The following is a 17,120-nucleotide window of genomic DNA, read 5'->3' as shown; positions in this document are numbered from 1 at the left end:
AACCCTCAATCTATATTAAAAAAAAAATCAAATTAGACCTCTTTTGAGTTTAAAATATTAATTATTTGGAACCTTTAAAACCTAAATAATTTTTAGAGTTTTTTACATAAATATCAAATTGGTTACAAAATTACAATTAAATTATTTTATCAAAATTACTTTTCAATATGCCATTATTTTTATATATACGAAATAAAGTATGATTTTTTATATTCTAATTTAAAAAATTTAGACCCAATTCATAAATTATAAACTTTAATAAATATATCCTTAACTCTTAATTTATAAATTTTAATTCTTAAATTATATTAAAAATAATAATTTTATTTGATTTACATGTAAAAGTACCATTTTGACATTAAAAGATATTTTGTTCTAAAAAAATACTGTCTAAAAAAAGTTATGCTCTATTCATGGATCGAACACGTGAGCCTTTATAGAAGGGAGTTCTACACTCTACCACCAGGAAATCCATTCGACTTTAATTTAAATTGTTGTTTATAACTTATATATACTTACACATCTGATAAAATATTTGGGCCCCCTTACGGCCTTGGGCCCTAGGCCGACGCACTCCTGGTCTAGGCCCAGGGCCGGCCCTACAGAGTGATTCCAAACAATAATATATATATAACAACGTGATTTTTAAAAACATATGATTTTTAAATAAAAATCAACTAATATCTTTCAACTACGAGTAAAAACAAACATCAAACAACTAACTAACATTAATAATAAACAATAAGCAGGAACATATAAACGAGATAGGTTTTTAATTGATTTTCTATTAAAAATAAATGGTTTATTAAACAAGAGAGTGGGAACCACGCATTGGATGTTCTATTCACCCCAATTTTCCTTCGGCCGTAGCTAGTCCTTATACCTAAAAAAGAATCACCGATCTTTCGAATCACTATGTTGTACGCTTGGATCGAAGCCTTGAAGAAATTCGACCGACCAAAGGGAGGAGACATATGATAATAGGTAAATAAACCAATATGCCACATGGACCAATGACCATGCTCCAACTAATAACAATAGTGTAGTATAACTAATCCATTATTAGAGATCGGTCATGAATGCGATGTAATTCCTTTTTCTAGTTATATTACTCATATATGATTTTTTTTTTCAATAGACTGATTATTAAGAAATCATGAATTGGACCATTTATGCTTATTTCAACAAAAGAAGCACGAGTGGGCTAATAAAGAAGGCACGCTAAACCTAAAAGTTGTCGATCCCTACGATTGCGGCTTACAGTTAGCACATGCTGAATCTAGTTGCAGGGATGCTTTGCCAAGCTGACTGCCGATCTTATATGCACACGAGAGCTTGTTTCCTCCACTTCTCAATGTACCATTGATCAACTCAGTGAAGCCGTGAGTCTTCTCAGTGTCAACAAAGCTCAGATGGATGTTGACCTCATCAATGATAAACTTTCACAAGGTCTTCTACAGGCCGTTCGCTATGACAGTGGTCAACGCATCTTCTATGATTCTGCCCTCTTGAAAATGTATCATCAATCCTTTGCTCAGATCACCAACTCCCTTACCTGGCTTAGCAAGTCCCATGAGTGTATTATCAATCTGATCACTGGATCTATCCCCGTTCCTTGAAATGTTCGAGATGATTGCATACCTGTAATAGACGGCTTGAGTGAGAGCACGAAGCGTTTACAATGCTATTCGAATGTTCTATCCTCAGCTGTAAGAAATGAAACCTTTGTCTATAAACCCGATGCTGGCAAAACGGGGGAGAGAACTACAACTGGAACTCAACAACAGATAGGTGCATCAGGAAGCAAAGTGAAAGGAAAGGGTAAGGCTGTGTGAAGTAAAGCTGTGTGAAGAAGTGAAACTTAAGTGTTTGTGTGTGAAACTGTTTTTGTGTTTGTTTAGAAATATATTTTGTGGACACAAGTATTATGCATGTGTATGGTCTATTCTATTTCAATGAACTGTTCTCTATTCTGTTCAAATGCCATACTTGTCAATACACATTAACATAAACATTGAACAAACAAATACTCAGTATACAAAAATAACGAGTAAATCAAACTGAGTATCCAAGCATTTATGAAAGCTGACTTAGACTCACAATAATTTAGAACTAATCTAGTCAGTACAAACATCCTTAGTTTGTTTAAGAGGTAAATAACAGATGCAACCCTTACGGGGGAGAAATTTCAGAAATATGAAAGATAAATCAATCATGGGGAATTTCAAAACTGAGTTCCATAATTATGCATTTTGCCAACATCAAAATGGGGGAGTTTGTTGAAACACCTTTCCACAAGATTTTGATTTGACAAAATCATCCATGATTAAGAGACAATTAAATTTAAGTGCTTTATTTTAATTGTACTAATCCGTTTGTTCAATGTTGAGTGTAAATATAAATAAAGATAAATATAAGAAGTAAGACAGGAAGAGGTCAGCATAGAAGCCTAAAGTATCAAGCTAAGTGGAATCAAACTTAGCATCAAAAGACAAAGACATACACGTCCACAACAACTGTCTCACGAAGCTGAGCTGACTAAACTTACACTCGGATTGGAAATTGTAAATGACAAGGTTTTACGAAGTAGAAGCTGAGTGATTCTTCAGGACATCATAAAAAAGTCGTTAGCTAAAAGACAATGATTACCGCTCCTCTGTACCAATAATTGAATCCTTGGAAATACGCAGAAGACACATTCCGAGATGTATGGGTCAATGGATCATTGGTAAAGGACAACTGACACTAAAGGACAAGCCAGACACAAGAGGACAAGCCTGACGTCTGAAGAAATGCAGAGGAAGGGAATGGCCGGAACAGTCTGAAGCTGACCAGAATCTGTCCCCTAAAAGAGCCATTTTAACCTTAACGGCTACATCATTTCTAAAGCATCCGATCCCAGATTTTCTCCTATATAAGGACAATCAAAATCCTTGGATCAAAGCCGGATTACAAAAGAGAAAAATACAAGAGAGAAAAGATACAAAAGCACTTAGTTACAAAAATAGATCTTACACCCATCTTTCATTCTTTGTGTAAATGCTAGAGTGATTACTTGTAATCTTCTAAAGTGTTCTTTATTTGAAAAGGAACAAGTGTTTATCAATTGTAAAATTGAGAGTGTTGTGCTGAGTGTTTGGCTGTAAACATTCAGTGGTAGAGAAATCTAGGTGCTGGGTTGTAGCACTTAGTAGGAGTTGAGTAGACGAATAGAGGAAGGTACTCTTGCATATTCAACTGCCTTGTAATTGGTTTGTGCTCTATCTTTAAAGAGCTCAGTATTGGATTCTAAAAGCCCGGAGGACTCTGGGGACTGGACGTAGGCGGAGAGGCCGAACCAGGATAAGTGATACTGAGTAATCTCTAAACTCTCTCTCAATATATATGTGCATGTGTTGTATGTGAAATTTACTCAGCATATAAAATTATTTAAAGTTGACTCTGAGTAATTTCAAGTGCTAAGTTAGAAGCTGACCTCCAAGAGTGTCAATATCTAACTTATAAATAAAACATCTTTAGTCAATATCCGTCCAAAGCTGTCTTATAGCATATCTGAGCAAGCTGACCAAAAGCTGAGCTGACCAACTTGCAAAATAACTAAGTCAGCATACAATTAAACAAAAAAGTTATATTAGTTCCTAACCCCCCCTTGGAACTAATCACACGGGACCAACACTATGTCTTGCAAGAGTATATGATAATAATGCCATTACGTTGAGAATTATATTATGAATTTTAAAGTTGTGTCTTACAAGAGTAGATGATAACATATACCTATTTTTATTGATGAATTGTTTGACCATGAGACCTTTGGACACATTTCATTTAGATTTATTAACTAGATCTTTAAATAAAATATATAATAATTAATTAATGTGTCCTATTATGTGATTACTCACTTTTTTTTATAAAAATAGTGACTACTGATAGTTAAATACTTGTTGTAAATTGAATTGTATGCACATGTAGATGTGTTATATCTATATCTATATATATATAACTATGATTAATAATATTGTTATTGAGTATGAAGCTCACTCCTTATTATCACCTGTTTTTCAGACTATGATAAAAAGTTTTCCTGTTTAGTACATCTTACATTCAGGTCGGCCAACACTAACGTCTCATTACATTCTTTATAAATATTTTCATTAGGATTTAACATTATTCTAGCTTGTACTATTTGCTAGACTAAAAAATATTATATTTCGGGTTCAATTTATTTTTTATTTTATTTTTTGATTTTAGGAAATATAACAAATAATAATGAGTAAGAGAAGAATTTATTTATTTTACGTCGAAGGTTTGTGATTGATATTTATGATGATTTTTATAGTATTATGTATATTTAATGTGACTTTCTAACTATAAATAAAATGATGACTTCTACAATACGTTTGATGTAATACATCTAACCAATAAAAAATGGATGTAAACCATTTTATGGAAGATTATTGTGTTAATAAATACTAATTATAAATGTCATCATTTCTTTTTAAAGATTATAAATGCCATCATTTAATTCATTGGGTGTACTGCTCGTTATATAATTTCTCAAGAGTCAACGAATTTATGTGAAGTTAAAGGTTAAGGGAAAGGGTGCATATGGTTGTCATGCCTCTAATAACTGACAATCATCATGGGAGAATTGATTCCAAACGACACTCTTACTAAATAGGGAAGGTGATGTCTAACCTATATAACCCAATTATATAGAATAAAATAAAATGTATGTATATCCATATGGTCTGAGTTTCTTTTTTTGACTTTTTCACACTATAAATATAATTAATTGAGATCAGAAAGAGAAAGTTTTATACAGAATCGAGTAGAAAACTACGCTGCAGCTACCCGCCGGGCCCTCCAACCCTCATCCTTATCAACCAAATCAATATGAGGGGATGTAGGGGTTCTTAACCCCACGAATGTAGCTCTACTTTTATGAGCAAGTGTCAAGTCAATATATCTAAAGAGAAGTCGTTGATCACCGCTGTATGGCTGATCGATGATTACTAGCGATTCCAGCTCAGGTACATGTACCCTTTTGTTGAAGGTCATTCGAGCTTTTCTTAGGTTCATACAAAGAAGAAGTTTACCTCCGAACCCTCGCTTTATTGCTTACCGTACTCACCCGTATATTCGAATTAACGAAATTGATTCCAAACCGACATCGACTATATAATAACATGATTAACAAAGACAATTCATTTGACGTGATTCGTTTTTGTTGTATTTATTCAATTATAATGTGATAACTCATCTTTAGAGTCTGTTTGGTTCACCTGTTGTTGTTTCATATTGCTGATATAAATATTAGTATCCGTTTGGTAGCTACTTTTTCGTAACTAATTTTTGCTTTTTAACTCCAGTTAGTAGATGAAAAGTGTTTGCTTAGAATGATAGAGTTTTAAAGGAAAATCAAATCATATGTATTAACTACAAGCAATAACAAACATCAAACAACTAACAATAATAGAAAACAATAAGTAAGAACACGAACCCCAATATGCTCTTAATTAATTTTTCTATTAAAAACATAAAAATTTATACTATACACAAAGTGTAATACACCCGATCAAGAAGAATGTACTAATTTATGGGAGATGGTTGATATTAAGAAATAAATATATATAAGTAGCATTATTTGATTGGACGAGTATGCTGCAATGAGAGTATTGATAAATTTCTCTAAAAAAACTTGTTTACAATTCTTATTGTGTTATGAAATAATTATGATTAGGTTAATAATTATTAATAGATGTCCACCATATTAAATGCATGTCCATCAAATTAAATGAATATCCACCAACAACTAAACATGTATTAATTATACACATGTGATGGCTAGTAATAAATGTAATTAGAACCATTCATTTTGTAAATCCAGTACTATAAATAGGCTTATCTGTCCATTTATATGATACACCAAGATTAAAGCTTTTAGTATTAATTATCTCCTCTCAATCTAAGTTCTTCATTATAATATATTAATCTTCATATATATACATTAATCTACATATATAAGTGTGGTTATAATCACACTATAATTCAGTAAATTTATAACACATTGAAGACTTATTTTATTTTATTTCATTTTTAAGAATAAAAAACGAAATCGAGGTTTAAAAAAATGAGCTGAGACACTGGAGATGTGAATTTATGGTGAATCTCGACGTTTGTACGACAGTATTAGCCAAACTTTGGGGTCTCTACTTCGGACTTAAAATGGCTTGGGATAGATGTTACAAAAGGATCCAATTGGAGCTTGATTCTGTACTGACAATGATATATGGGGAAACTGGCATGCACCACTGACTAGCATGGCTGTTGATGGATGCCAGGAATACATGAGTCGAGATTAGGAGCTGAGTCTGACATACGTTTCGTGAAGGTAATCAGGCTGTTGAGTAGATGACGAACTTTGCAGGGTCACTTCCTTTGAGTAATCACGAGTATGATGTGCTTTATGTAAGTCTTTAGGCTATTCTTTATAGGGATCAGCTTAACCGACAGTCACATAGAATAGATGGTTAATTAGTTGTTGTTGTCGTCTTTCTTTTTTTTTTTTTTTTTTTTTGGTTTTCACCCTCCTCCTATCACAAAAAAAAAAATGAAATCCAATCAAAAATTTACACTTTAATTGAATGGGTTGCCCTTGCCCACAAAAACGTGCAAGAACACACGTGCGAAACAAAGTGTTGAAGTGGCCACACGTAAGTCCATCTTTCACCGGCCGTCTGCAATGGTAGACTCCACGTCATCTTTCTCCCTCTCCAATCCACCGTTAAAAGCCAGCCTTCCATTCCAATTTCTCCTCTCTCTCTCTCTAAAATACTCTCCTTCTCCACCAAGCTATAACTTTTTTCTCTTCCTTTTAATTGAAAACCCTAATCTATCTCTTTCAACCATCAATTGGCTTAAAGCTGTTGTAGATCTTAACCACTCCGTTGCTTCTCTCCCTGGTGAGTGTTTTTAACTCGTGTTCAGTCAACCCTAGGATTTTCTATTACAGAACTACTCTCTCTGATTTTGCTGGAATAATTTCCCCCTGTTTCTCGTGATCTTTTTGATCGTTCGTTTTTTTTTTTTGGGTTTTCTTTGAGGAACTGATTATGGTTGATTACTGAGAAAATAGATGGGTTATGAAAAGAGGATAGCAGTGAGATGAATTATTTGCATTTTCGTTTCGATATTTCAATGGTTTTAGTCAATTTGCTGTATGTCAAGTGAATTATCAGTTTCGGCTTTGATGTACATTTTCTCTCTATTGAACGTGGACAGAGTTAATAGGGCATTTAAGTAGAGGGTTTTTCTTTTCCCTTCGACGGAGTGATGGAAGAAACAAAGTTTTCATTTAGAAATTATTAAAATATTTTCCACTGTTTGTTATAGAGAAAGAAACTTTTGATATTTGTTTCATTCTGTCATATAGAAAGAAATTTGTGATTTTTTGTTTGTTGATTTTCGTGGAAATGGATTTTGTTCATTGCAGCTTGACGTTGTGAGGTGATTTTGGGGATTTCTTTTTCCGGGTAAAATTCGACTACTTAGAGAAGGTTATTATTGTTTAAAAGTTGGAGGTCTGGGTCTCATGAGAATTATTAGGGGAATGCAGAGATTGTTTTACGCTGACGAGGAGCTGAACTCACTGGGCTGGAAGAATTCCTATAGCCAAGGAATTGGCATTACTGTGCCCAAGGCAAGAACGCGTGACAAACCTATGATTACCAGGATTTTTTTCTGTCTCTAATTTTGGGTAATTTGTGGTGGACACTTGGTGCTTGGCTTCTAGGAACTTGAGTATTGTTAATTAAATTGAAACCAATGACTCGGATTTTGGTTCAACGTGGGAGCAGTTCTTCTTCAAACCAAAGCCGAGCAGGATCTGCCTCGACTGCTAGACCAGAGATACAAGTTACAGCTAGTCAACAGGTTATTTCGCCTCCAAAAGATGAGGAAATAGGTGATGAGACACAGGAACTTGTTGTTGATGAGTTATTGGATCATTGTGGGAATAATGACAAGAAGGCAGCAAAAAGTGATGAGCTTTTAGTAGAAGGCTTACATGGTGATAGAAATGAGAGTTTGAGCAATGAGAATGTTGATTATGAGAAATCAATTAATACTGAAGGATTGGACGGGTTAAGGATATCGGAAAGGCCTACTCCTGAGAGTGGAGGTTCAAGCAGTGGTTCTCCAGAGGTTGGCAATGAAAGTCCACAACCACCACCTCCTCCTGTGCCTCCTCCGAAACCTTTGGCAACAAATTCGAACTCAAGGAGACCCGTGTCAGGGAGTCCAAATTCTATACGAACTGGATCATCTAGAAGAGCAGCTGCTTGGCCTGTTGTTTCTACTAGGACTTCACCATCTGGTTCTCGGCCTTCATCGCCTAGGTCTCATGTTGACAATGAGGGGTATAATAGTGCTGATGAGCAAAGCCCTTGCTTTGCATCCTCCTACGGCGATTTGGTAAGTTTTTGCTATCAAATATCTAATGGTTGAGGCATGTCTCGGTTGTTGTATTATATGGAATAACTGGTCTGTCTTGGCAGGGAGTGACAAGTTGTTTCCGGTTATAAATATACTTCTCGTTGCACTTTATAATGCATGTTGTTGAGGTTTTCAGTTTCTAGTTCTTTTGTTGGTGCATGGGCTATATATATATGATTATTAGTGTGTTCATAATGTCCCTTTTGGGGTTGGTCTATGCTACAGTGATAATCTTTTATTATCATCCATCTTTTAAGCTGTGTAGAATGACTCGTTTGATACAATTGTACCAGAGTATGTATTTTAAACTCACATTTTTCATACGCTTCAGGAAAGAGAACGACAGTTTGAGATAGACATTAGGCGCTCTAAAGGATGGGAAGTCAAAAGAATGTTGGAGGATGGAAATTGTCTCTTTCGTGCTGTGGCAGATCAAGTGTATGGAGATTCTGAATTATATGATTTGACTAGACAAATGTGCATAGATTATATGGTAATTTCTCTCATTTTTCCAAGTTCGCTTCAGTTCAATGTTTTTATGGGTTGGGGACACGTACTAGTAGGTAATTATGTAGCTGAGGCTTTTGTTGAAAGGAAACGTTCTTTTCTATTTTTAACAGACAAAGAGAACACATTCTATGTATATCAGTTATTCAAAAGGTCATCCACTATTAATTTGTAGTTTTATCTTGTATATGGTTTGCCTTGACTTGATGTTTATGACGATTATAGTTCATAGATTGATTAAATCATGCTTTTTGCCTTGCCATAGTCTTATTTTCATGCTTGCTATTTTTTGCGGTTCTCTTGAATTCCCTGCTGTTTGAAGAGAGTATTGGATTTAGTAGAAAGAAAAGTATTTGACACCATGTTTGTTCAAAAGGATCTTCTTGCTGAATCTTTTTTCCCCCATTTTATTTGGATATGGATAGGGTTATTATATATCAGTTGTTTTGGATAAAGCATTCCCACTACGGTTGAAGACAACATTCTTTCTATCCTTTAAAAATGTTTTTTCAATATATATATATATATATATATATATATATATATATGTATATACTGAACTGTAGGGTTATCCTTATTTGTTTTTATTTGTTCAGGAACAAGAGAGGGACCACTTTTCACAATTCATAACAGAAGGTTTTACATCTTACTGTAAGAGGAAGAGAAGAGACAAGGTAATATGGTCCATAGTTGACCCCCCTCACACACACAACACAACAAATGTTCAGTATTGTGAAAATATCACACTCACTCTACATTCTTATCTCTTCTATACCAACTTCTGAACTTTCTATCTATTGTATATCTATCTTTTGCTCACTCTTATATTTATTTGTTTCTTTTAAATTTGATATGCATTCTCTTCATTTGATGTTTAGTTTTTAGTCACTGTTTCCTATAAAAAGAAAATTGAAATGCTGAGAATCTTATTGCAGTATGCGTTTTGTTAGCAGGAACTTATTTAGGCATTAGTCTCTCTCTAATTGCAGCTGACAGGATTCTTTTTATTTCTCATGTGTCCTTATATTCATTACGAAACAAAGTAACAAAACCCCCCTTTCAACCTCATTCCAAGAGAGAGAGAGAGAGACCTCCTTTATTGAATTCCTGTTGATGTTCAGCCCCTTGGGCATTAGTTTCTCTCTAGTTGCAGCTGGAATGCTTATCCCCTTCTTCTAAAGAAGGGATTGATAAGATCTCGCTAATAAGTAATAATTTACACTGCTTTTTCTTTAAGATCAATTGAACTTCATTGGTTTTAATGGAATGTAAGCAAACTGGAGGCTTTTAAATTTTAGGTGTTCTAATATCGACTGAAAGCGTTTCCCACTACAGCACACACTGTGAAAGTGAGGAGGGGAGGAGAGGGTTTGGTGGCTTCTGTCTCTAGGATAGATATTGGATCACTTCTCTTTTCTTTGAGCTGTCTATTGTTTGATTAAGCCAGTTCATTTACGCTATGCTTTTGGGTGTACCAGTTAATTGGTTGCTTGATCAACATATTTGAATGCTGATTGCCTTGTTAATATGGTTCTAGAAATTAATAACTCATTGTTAATATGGTTCTAGAAATTAATAACTCATTTTCTTAATCTCTATTGACAGGTTTATGGGAACAATGTTGAGATTCAAGCTTTATCAGAAATGTATAACCGACCAATCCATATTTATTCCTATAGTACAGGTAATTTTTTTATTGTATCATGATGCAATAAGAGGGCGAGCCTTGGCGCAACGGTAAAACGTTGTTGTCGTGTGACCAGAGGTCACGGGTTCGAGTCTTAGGAGCGGCCTCTTGCCAATTAAATTGGCAAGGGAAGGCTTGCTCCCAATACACCCTTGTGGTGGGATCCCTCCCCGGACCCTCGCTCAGCGGGGACGCGTATTGCGACCGGGCCGTCCTTTTTTTTTTTTTTATCATGATGCAATACCTTTTCGCTCATCAAATTAACACTTGTCATTTGCTACCTTTTTTACTGAGTGACCAAAATCGTTGGTGTTGTAGAGCCTATCAACATATTTCATGGAAGCTACAATACTGACGTACCGCCTGTTAGGCTGAGTTATCATCATGGTAATCATTATAATTCTCTTGTTGACCCACGCCGACTGACAATTGGCGCAGGACTTGGTTTCGGCAGTCTTCGAGGGGTATGTCTCAACTCCTTGCCCTGTTCTTACTTGGTTCATTACAATTCTTTGTTTTTTATTTTTTCTTTTTATTACATCATGACTCAAATAGCCTTTTATGTTGCATTATGGGTTCATCATTGGCTGGGCAATTTTGTTTGCCTATGTGTGGAAATGAAAGAAGTGTACATGTTGGAAGTATATTGCGGCCACAATTGTTAACGGTGAGCCTCAGGCGAGGCTCGAGGTCCTGTGCCTAATAAGTCCTAAGCGAGCCTTTGTTTAAAAGGCTCTTGCTTGGGCTTTGCAGGCTCTCCTTAGGCGCACTTCTTCAGCGTTTTGATTAATGATTAGGTTTTCAAATTTTTATATTGCTGTCATTAAAATAAAAAAGTTGATTAATCTCAACCACTTATCCTATTTAGTTAACTTAAATCCAAAGCATTGATCTAAGTAAAGAGGAATAAGAAGAAATGTAAAAATAGAAGGTAGGAAGAAGACTATGAGACGTAAAGGAGAGGAGCTCCTTCTTGGGTGCCTAGCAAGAAACCAACAGAGATCTGCTGCAATTCTAGTGTCATAACAGGTTGTCGTGTCATAATTGTATTACGTGATCTATATATTTTACATGATATAATTGCAAATGATAATCATGTCAAGGTCTGTAAATCGTGTTGTGTCAGAAATTGACATCTCTGAGCTACCCTATGAAATGGCTAGCAAATTGACTGAGGATTAGATTTTGTGGTAATTTGGCTCTTCCTATTAGCGATGGGCCAAATAAAAGTTCGAGATCACTGACACTTAAAATAATTGGTTTTTCTCTGCAGACAAATGTGGACAAGGATCAAGTAAAAGCTGCTATTAAAGCTCAACAGGACCAGCAGTTAGATAATGTAAATATTTTTCTCAGAGTAATTTAATATTTTCTGCATATTCTTATTTTTCGTCTGCTAACTTGTATTGTAATACATTGAATTGACAGGCGCTTTTAGCAGAGGGTCGGTTTTATTCAGATCTTGAGCTAACCGAGAAAGAAATGGAGCGGATGGTGATGGAGGCTTCTCGAGCTGAGTATCTTGCTGATGACAAATTGAGGAAGCAACTTGTCAGTCATAAAGAATCTTCTACCTCTGGTGCTGAACCTTCATCCTCTGGAGCTAGTAAGTACATATTTGAGGTCTTAAGATTAGGAAGCATCAAGTCAAGTTCTGTTCTTTTTGTGCTTTGATGATTTTTGGGAATGCTTAAAAAAATGGATTCCCCCTTAAACCTCCGAGATATCTTATTAGTCTTTGAACTTTCTTAAAAGTAACAAACTGGCTCCTCGAACTTTTTTAAAAGCGCCTGTAGGTCCCTGAAAGTGATACATGCTACAAGTTATCGGTTTTCGAATTAGGATGCTCATCAAGATTGAAGTGCTCTATAGACCCTCTGAACTTACTTAAAAGTGACATACTGGCTCGAGGCCTTTAAGTGCCCAAATCTCCTCTCACTCCCCCATATAGTCTTAGGGGGTTTAGTTATTTCACTTGGAGCAAGTTCAAGGGGCTAGCGAGACATCCCTTAAAGTTCAGGGGGGCAATAGGTTTCTCGATGTATTCAGCCAAATATTTACTTCATGCTGAATGGTCAATCGGTTTTCAAATTAGGATGGTCATCAGGATTAAAGTGATCTATAGACCCTCTGAACTTACTTAAAAGTGACATACTGGCTCGGGGCTTTAAGTCCCTGAAAGTGATACGCCCTACAAGTTGCCCAAATCGTGTCCCCCTCTGCTGCCATATAGCCTTAGGGGGATAGTTATGTCAATTTAAGCAATTTCATGGGGCTAGCGAGACATCCTTAAAGTTGAGGAGGCAATCGGGTTTGTCTTTAAGTCCCTGAAAGTGATACACGCTACAAGTTGCCCAAATCGCGTCCCCCTCTGCCATATAGCCTTAGGGGATTAGTTATGTGACTTTAAGCAATTTCAGGGGGCCAGGCAATCGGGTTTTTAATGTATTCAGCCAAATATGTGCTTAACTTAACGCTGAATGGTTGGTTGGTTGGTCGGTTTTTGAATTAGGATGTTCATCAGTAAGTGAGGCGAAGACTACGAGAGAGGAGAAAGTGCTGAGCAGTAGTATGCAGATGGTGCTGTCAATGGGATTCAGCTATGTGCAAGTGATAGAGGCATACAGCATATTTGGCGAGGATGTGGATTCAATGGTTTGTTATCTGTTGGAAACTGGCAGTAGCAGACGAAAAGGCAAAGCAACTGAATAAGGAACACAAGAGAGCTTGATTATGTAGTTAAACTTTAAATTGAACTAATCAGAAGAGTTAAATTAAATGTGGTATTAATAAAGATGGATCTTTAATTAGTTTTATGTTAAAATTGTTGTCTTTTCTTTTGATGAATATTATCTTCTGATTTCTTGGGTTAAATGTTCTTTCAGGCAATCCTTTATTCTACATTCTAATTATGTGTTTTTTCAAATGAAAAAAAAAAAAAAAAACCAAAATAGGTCTATGGTTTTTTTGGAAGTATCAAGAGAGCGGGGTGCAATGGTAAATGTTGTTTGTCGTGTGATGAGAGGTCACGGGTTCAAGTCTTGTGAGTGGTGTCCAAAAAAATTGGCACTTGCTTTCAATACAATATTGTGGTAGGATCCCTCTCCGGACCTTTTAGTGGGGACGTGTAGTGTAAGTCTACATTCGATAGATTCGTTGCCGAGAGTTGGTCCGAATTAGGGGGTAATTTTAATCATATTTTTACCTGTTTATTTTTTGAAATATCTGTTCCAATATCTTATTGGGTATATTTTTTAAATTTCATACTTATTCCATTTAATTTCTTTACACGTTAAGAGTTTGCACATCAAATAATAATAATAGGACATAACTTTAATAGGATATAACTTTAATACATCATCGATGAATTTAATAAAATTTATATAAAATATTCACAAATTGAACAAATATTTTAAATTTGAAGGTGGGTATTCGAAGGGGAAATCCTATATTTCTTTCTATACCCATCATTGGTTATTTTGGATCTCATATTCGTTTCGTGGTTCAGATAATCTCCTTAAAGTTGGATAGTACTGGATTTCGCAGTATCAATTATTATCACTAGTCCAAATGCCCAAATAGGATATTGGGTAACTCGATTTGTTGATTATATAAATATATAATATTTGAGATATTCTAAAACTCTATCTTGATAAGCAATGTAATATATTATATCTGAAAGATTGTAATAAAATGCTATCCTAATAAAAGTATATTTTCTCAATTTCAAACTAATTGTCATATTTGATTAAATCATACATTTATCTTTTCTTTTTTTGTTAATAATCTTTATTTTCTGTGTCACACATTTGTTTCTTTATATCTATCTTTCTCTTTCTCTCTCTTCTCATATCCACAGTTAAGTATAAAAAATCAGCACAATTAAGTATAAGGAACGAAATCGAATTTTATTGTTCGAAAAATCTTTGACTCGTTCCTTTGTCTTGCCAATACTCGACTAGTTCAATTACCAATTTTAGAAGATGAAACATAAGAAAAATATAGAGAGAATGAGAAAAAAATATAGAGAGAAAGAGATGACCGTGTGAAAGAATGAATAGAGGGTAGAATAGGGAGAGAAAAGATAACCCGGTGAAAATGTAGTCTAAGGGTTAAAAAAGTTGGTCAATGGTAATATTGGCTACGAGTATAGCAAAATGTAAAATTAAGTAATTTTTATGTTACGTTTTGAAGTTCAGTAGTCATATTATAGAAATGGACAAAGTTCAATGGCCATAAGTTTAATTAAGGAGAGAATGTTGCATTAATGTTAGATTAACAAATTTATCAACAGTAAATCATATTCAATTATGGTATTTGTCGAGTTAATTACACCATGATTCTTTAAATATTAGGAACTGAACATGAATGACACATAATTTAATTTTTTAATATTAAAATCATGAAATTTTACATTTGATTTCTACTGTAATCCTTTTATCCAAATTTTGCCTGGAAAAAACACGTAGACTATACGTAAGTCAAATTTTTATATATGAATTAAAAAATAATATGAAAAAATACATGTTACAAACTTAATTCAGTGAATTTCATTTCTCTCGTCTCTTTTGATTTTTCATATTAACTCAACTTAACAAGGTCAAACTAACGTATTTTTAGCTTACGTGTTGTTCACAATTCATTCTTAGTAACTATTGGTAGAATTCGAAGAAAATGATTAAGGGGTGTTTGTTTATTTATTTATTTTATCTTGTTTGTATTTTTACTTTAAAATATAGATTTTTAGTTATTTGGTTATGACTTCCCATTTGCCTTTTATATATAAAAAATACTTATTTCGTTCCACAATAGATGTCTTTCTAATTTTTTTTCCATAAGACATGACTTTTGATTCAATTTTTACCAAATATACCCTTATTTAAATAAACATTAATTAGTAGATGCAATAAATACAAGGATAACAACGTGTTTTAGCTAAACTTAATTACATTTCTTAATAATTGTACCCTAACCTTAAAAGACATCTATTGTGAAATAGAGAGTCTTTTAGCTAAAAAATACTATTTGGTTAAAAGATACTAGATACTGACCCTGTTTGGTAAAGAGTTTTTTTGGGTAAAATTAGAGGTTTTGAGACACTTTAGAGGTTTTGACTAGTCAAACCTCTAATAGTGGTGTTTGGTGGAGAGATGTTTGAAAGAGTTTATTACGTGCAAAAAAACTAATTTTGAAAAAGCTCATTTTAGAAGATTTTCAAATAGCTTATTGCTCCATCTCTTTTGAATGACATTTTTACCCCTATTTACTATCACGTAATCCCAAATAAAGACTTTATGATGTCCTTATTAGTCATTTTATACAAATAGCTATTAACCATCAGCTAAGTTTTACCAAGCAAGTTTACACAATCGACTAGTCAAATCAGCTAACCAAAAAGGTAACCAACTAATAGCTAATGTAATCAACTATCAACTAACAACTATTTGCCAAACAGGACCACTATTTGCCTTATATATATAAAAAAGGGTAAAGTTCAAATAAAACCCATGTGGTTTCAATAATTTTAGATAAAGGATTGTGGTTTACTTTTTTTTGTCAAAACAATGATTGAAGTTTCAAATTTGGATTAATGCTATTAAAGCCATCTTTAACGACCTGAAAATGAAAATTTTCAAGAATTAAAGTTGTTCAATGTCATATTTTCTATGAAACTGCATTTTCGATTTTCGAAAATCATATTTTTTGGAACTTTCTCTCTCTAAACATTAACTTTCTCTCTCTTTACCAAACATCATCTAAACAATCTCAAAATAAAAAAGTTGAAGAATTAAAGTTGCTTAAAATATTAGTAGTTCTTAAAATATGTCATTTCTGAAGTCGTCAAAAGTGATTTTAATAGTATCAATCGAAAAAGTCCTTATTTTGTTAGTTAAAAACTTCAATCCTCGTTTTGATAAAAAGTAAACCACATTCCTTTATCTGAAAATTAGTGAAACCACAGGGGTTTTATTTGAACTTTACCCTATAAAAATTACTCATTCCGTTCCATAATAGATGTTTTTCTAGAGATCTTTATTTATTTCATAATACATTACTTTTGATTCAAGCAATACACATTGATTGATTTTTTACCAAATATACCATTTTTTAAGTTGCTTTTTTTTATTTTTATTTTGGGAATAGATAAACATTAATTAGTAGGTGCAATAAATACAAGGATAACAAAGTCTTTTAACTACAATTAATTACATTTCTTAATTATCGTACTCTAACCTTAAATATCTATTGTGAAACCGAGAGTCTTTTAGCTAAAAAATACTATTGGTTAAAAGATATTATTTGTCTTTTATATATACAAAATACTTCTCCCGTTCCACAATACATGTCTTTCTAGAGAATTTTTTTTTGTTCCATAATACATGACTTTTGATTCAATCAGTGCACATTGATTGATTTTTACCAAATATACTCT

At 33.8% G+C, this 17,120-nt stretch overlaps 1 protein-coding gene across 3 annotated transcripts; it reads left to right on the top strand.

Annotated features, from left to right (window-relative positions):
- Positions 1-6,803: 6,803 nt before the first annotated feature.
- Positions 6,804-13,539, top strand: LOC136222175 (OVARIAN TUMOR DOMAIN-containing deubiquitinating enzyme 6). Of its 3 annotated transcripts, XM_066009689.1 has the most exons (11): positions 6,804-6,962; positions 7,493-7,532; positions 7,616-7,699; positions 7,793-8,472; positions 8,825-8,986; positions 9,597-9,674; positions 10,606-10,684; positions 11,006-11,151; positions 11,961-12,026; positions 12,116-12,293; positions 13,200-13,539. In XM_066009689.1, exons 4-11 carry the CDS (start codon positions 7,825-7,827, stop codon positions 13,397-13,399), a joined length of 1,557 nt encoding a protein of 518 aa, XP_065865761.1. In that variant the 5' UTR covers positions 6,804-6,962; positions 7,493-7,532; positions 7,616-7,699; positions 7,793-7,824; the 3' UTR covers positions 13,400-13,539. The 3 variants fall into 3 exon arrangements, with proteins under 3 accessions (XP_065865761.1, XP_065865759.1, XP_065865758.1); XM_066009687.1 differs by having other exon boundaries at positions 7,616-8,472; XM_066009686.1 differs by having other exon boundaries at positions 7,493-7,699.
- The last annotated feature ends 3,581 nt before the right edge of the window (positions 13,540-17,120 follow it).

Source organism: Euphorbia lathyris, chromosome 3 (assembly GCF_963576675.1).
Source record: "Euphorbia lathyris chromosome 3, ddEupLath1.1, whole genome shotgun sequence".
Classification (NCBI taxonomy): domain Eukaryota; kingdom Viridiplantae; phylum Streptophyta; class Magnoliopsida; order Malpighiales; family Euphorbiaceae; genus Euphorbia; species Euphorbia lathyris.
Note: the sequence above shows the minus strand (reverse complement) of the source record. Positions and strands in the feature narration are given on the sequence as shown.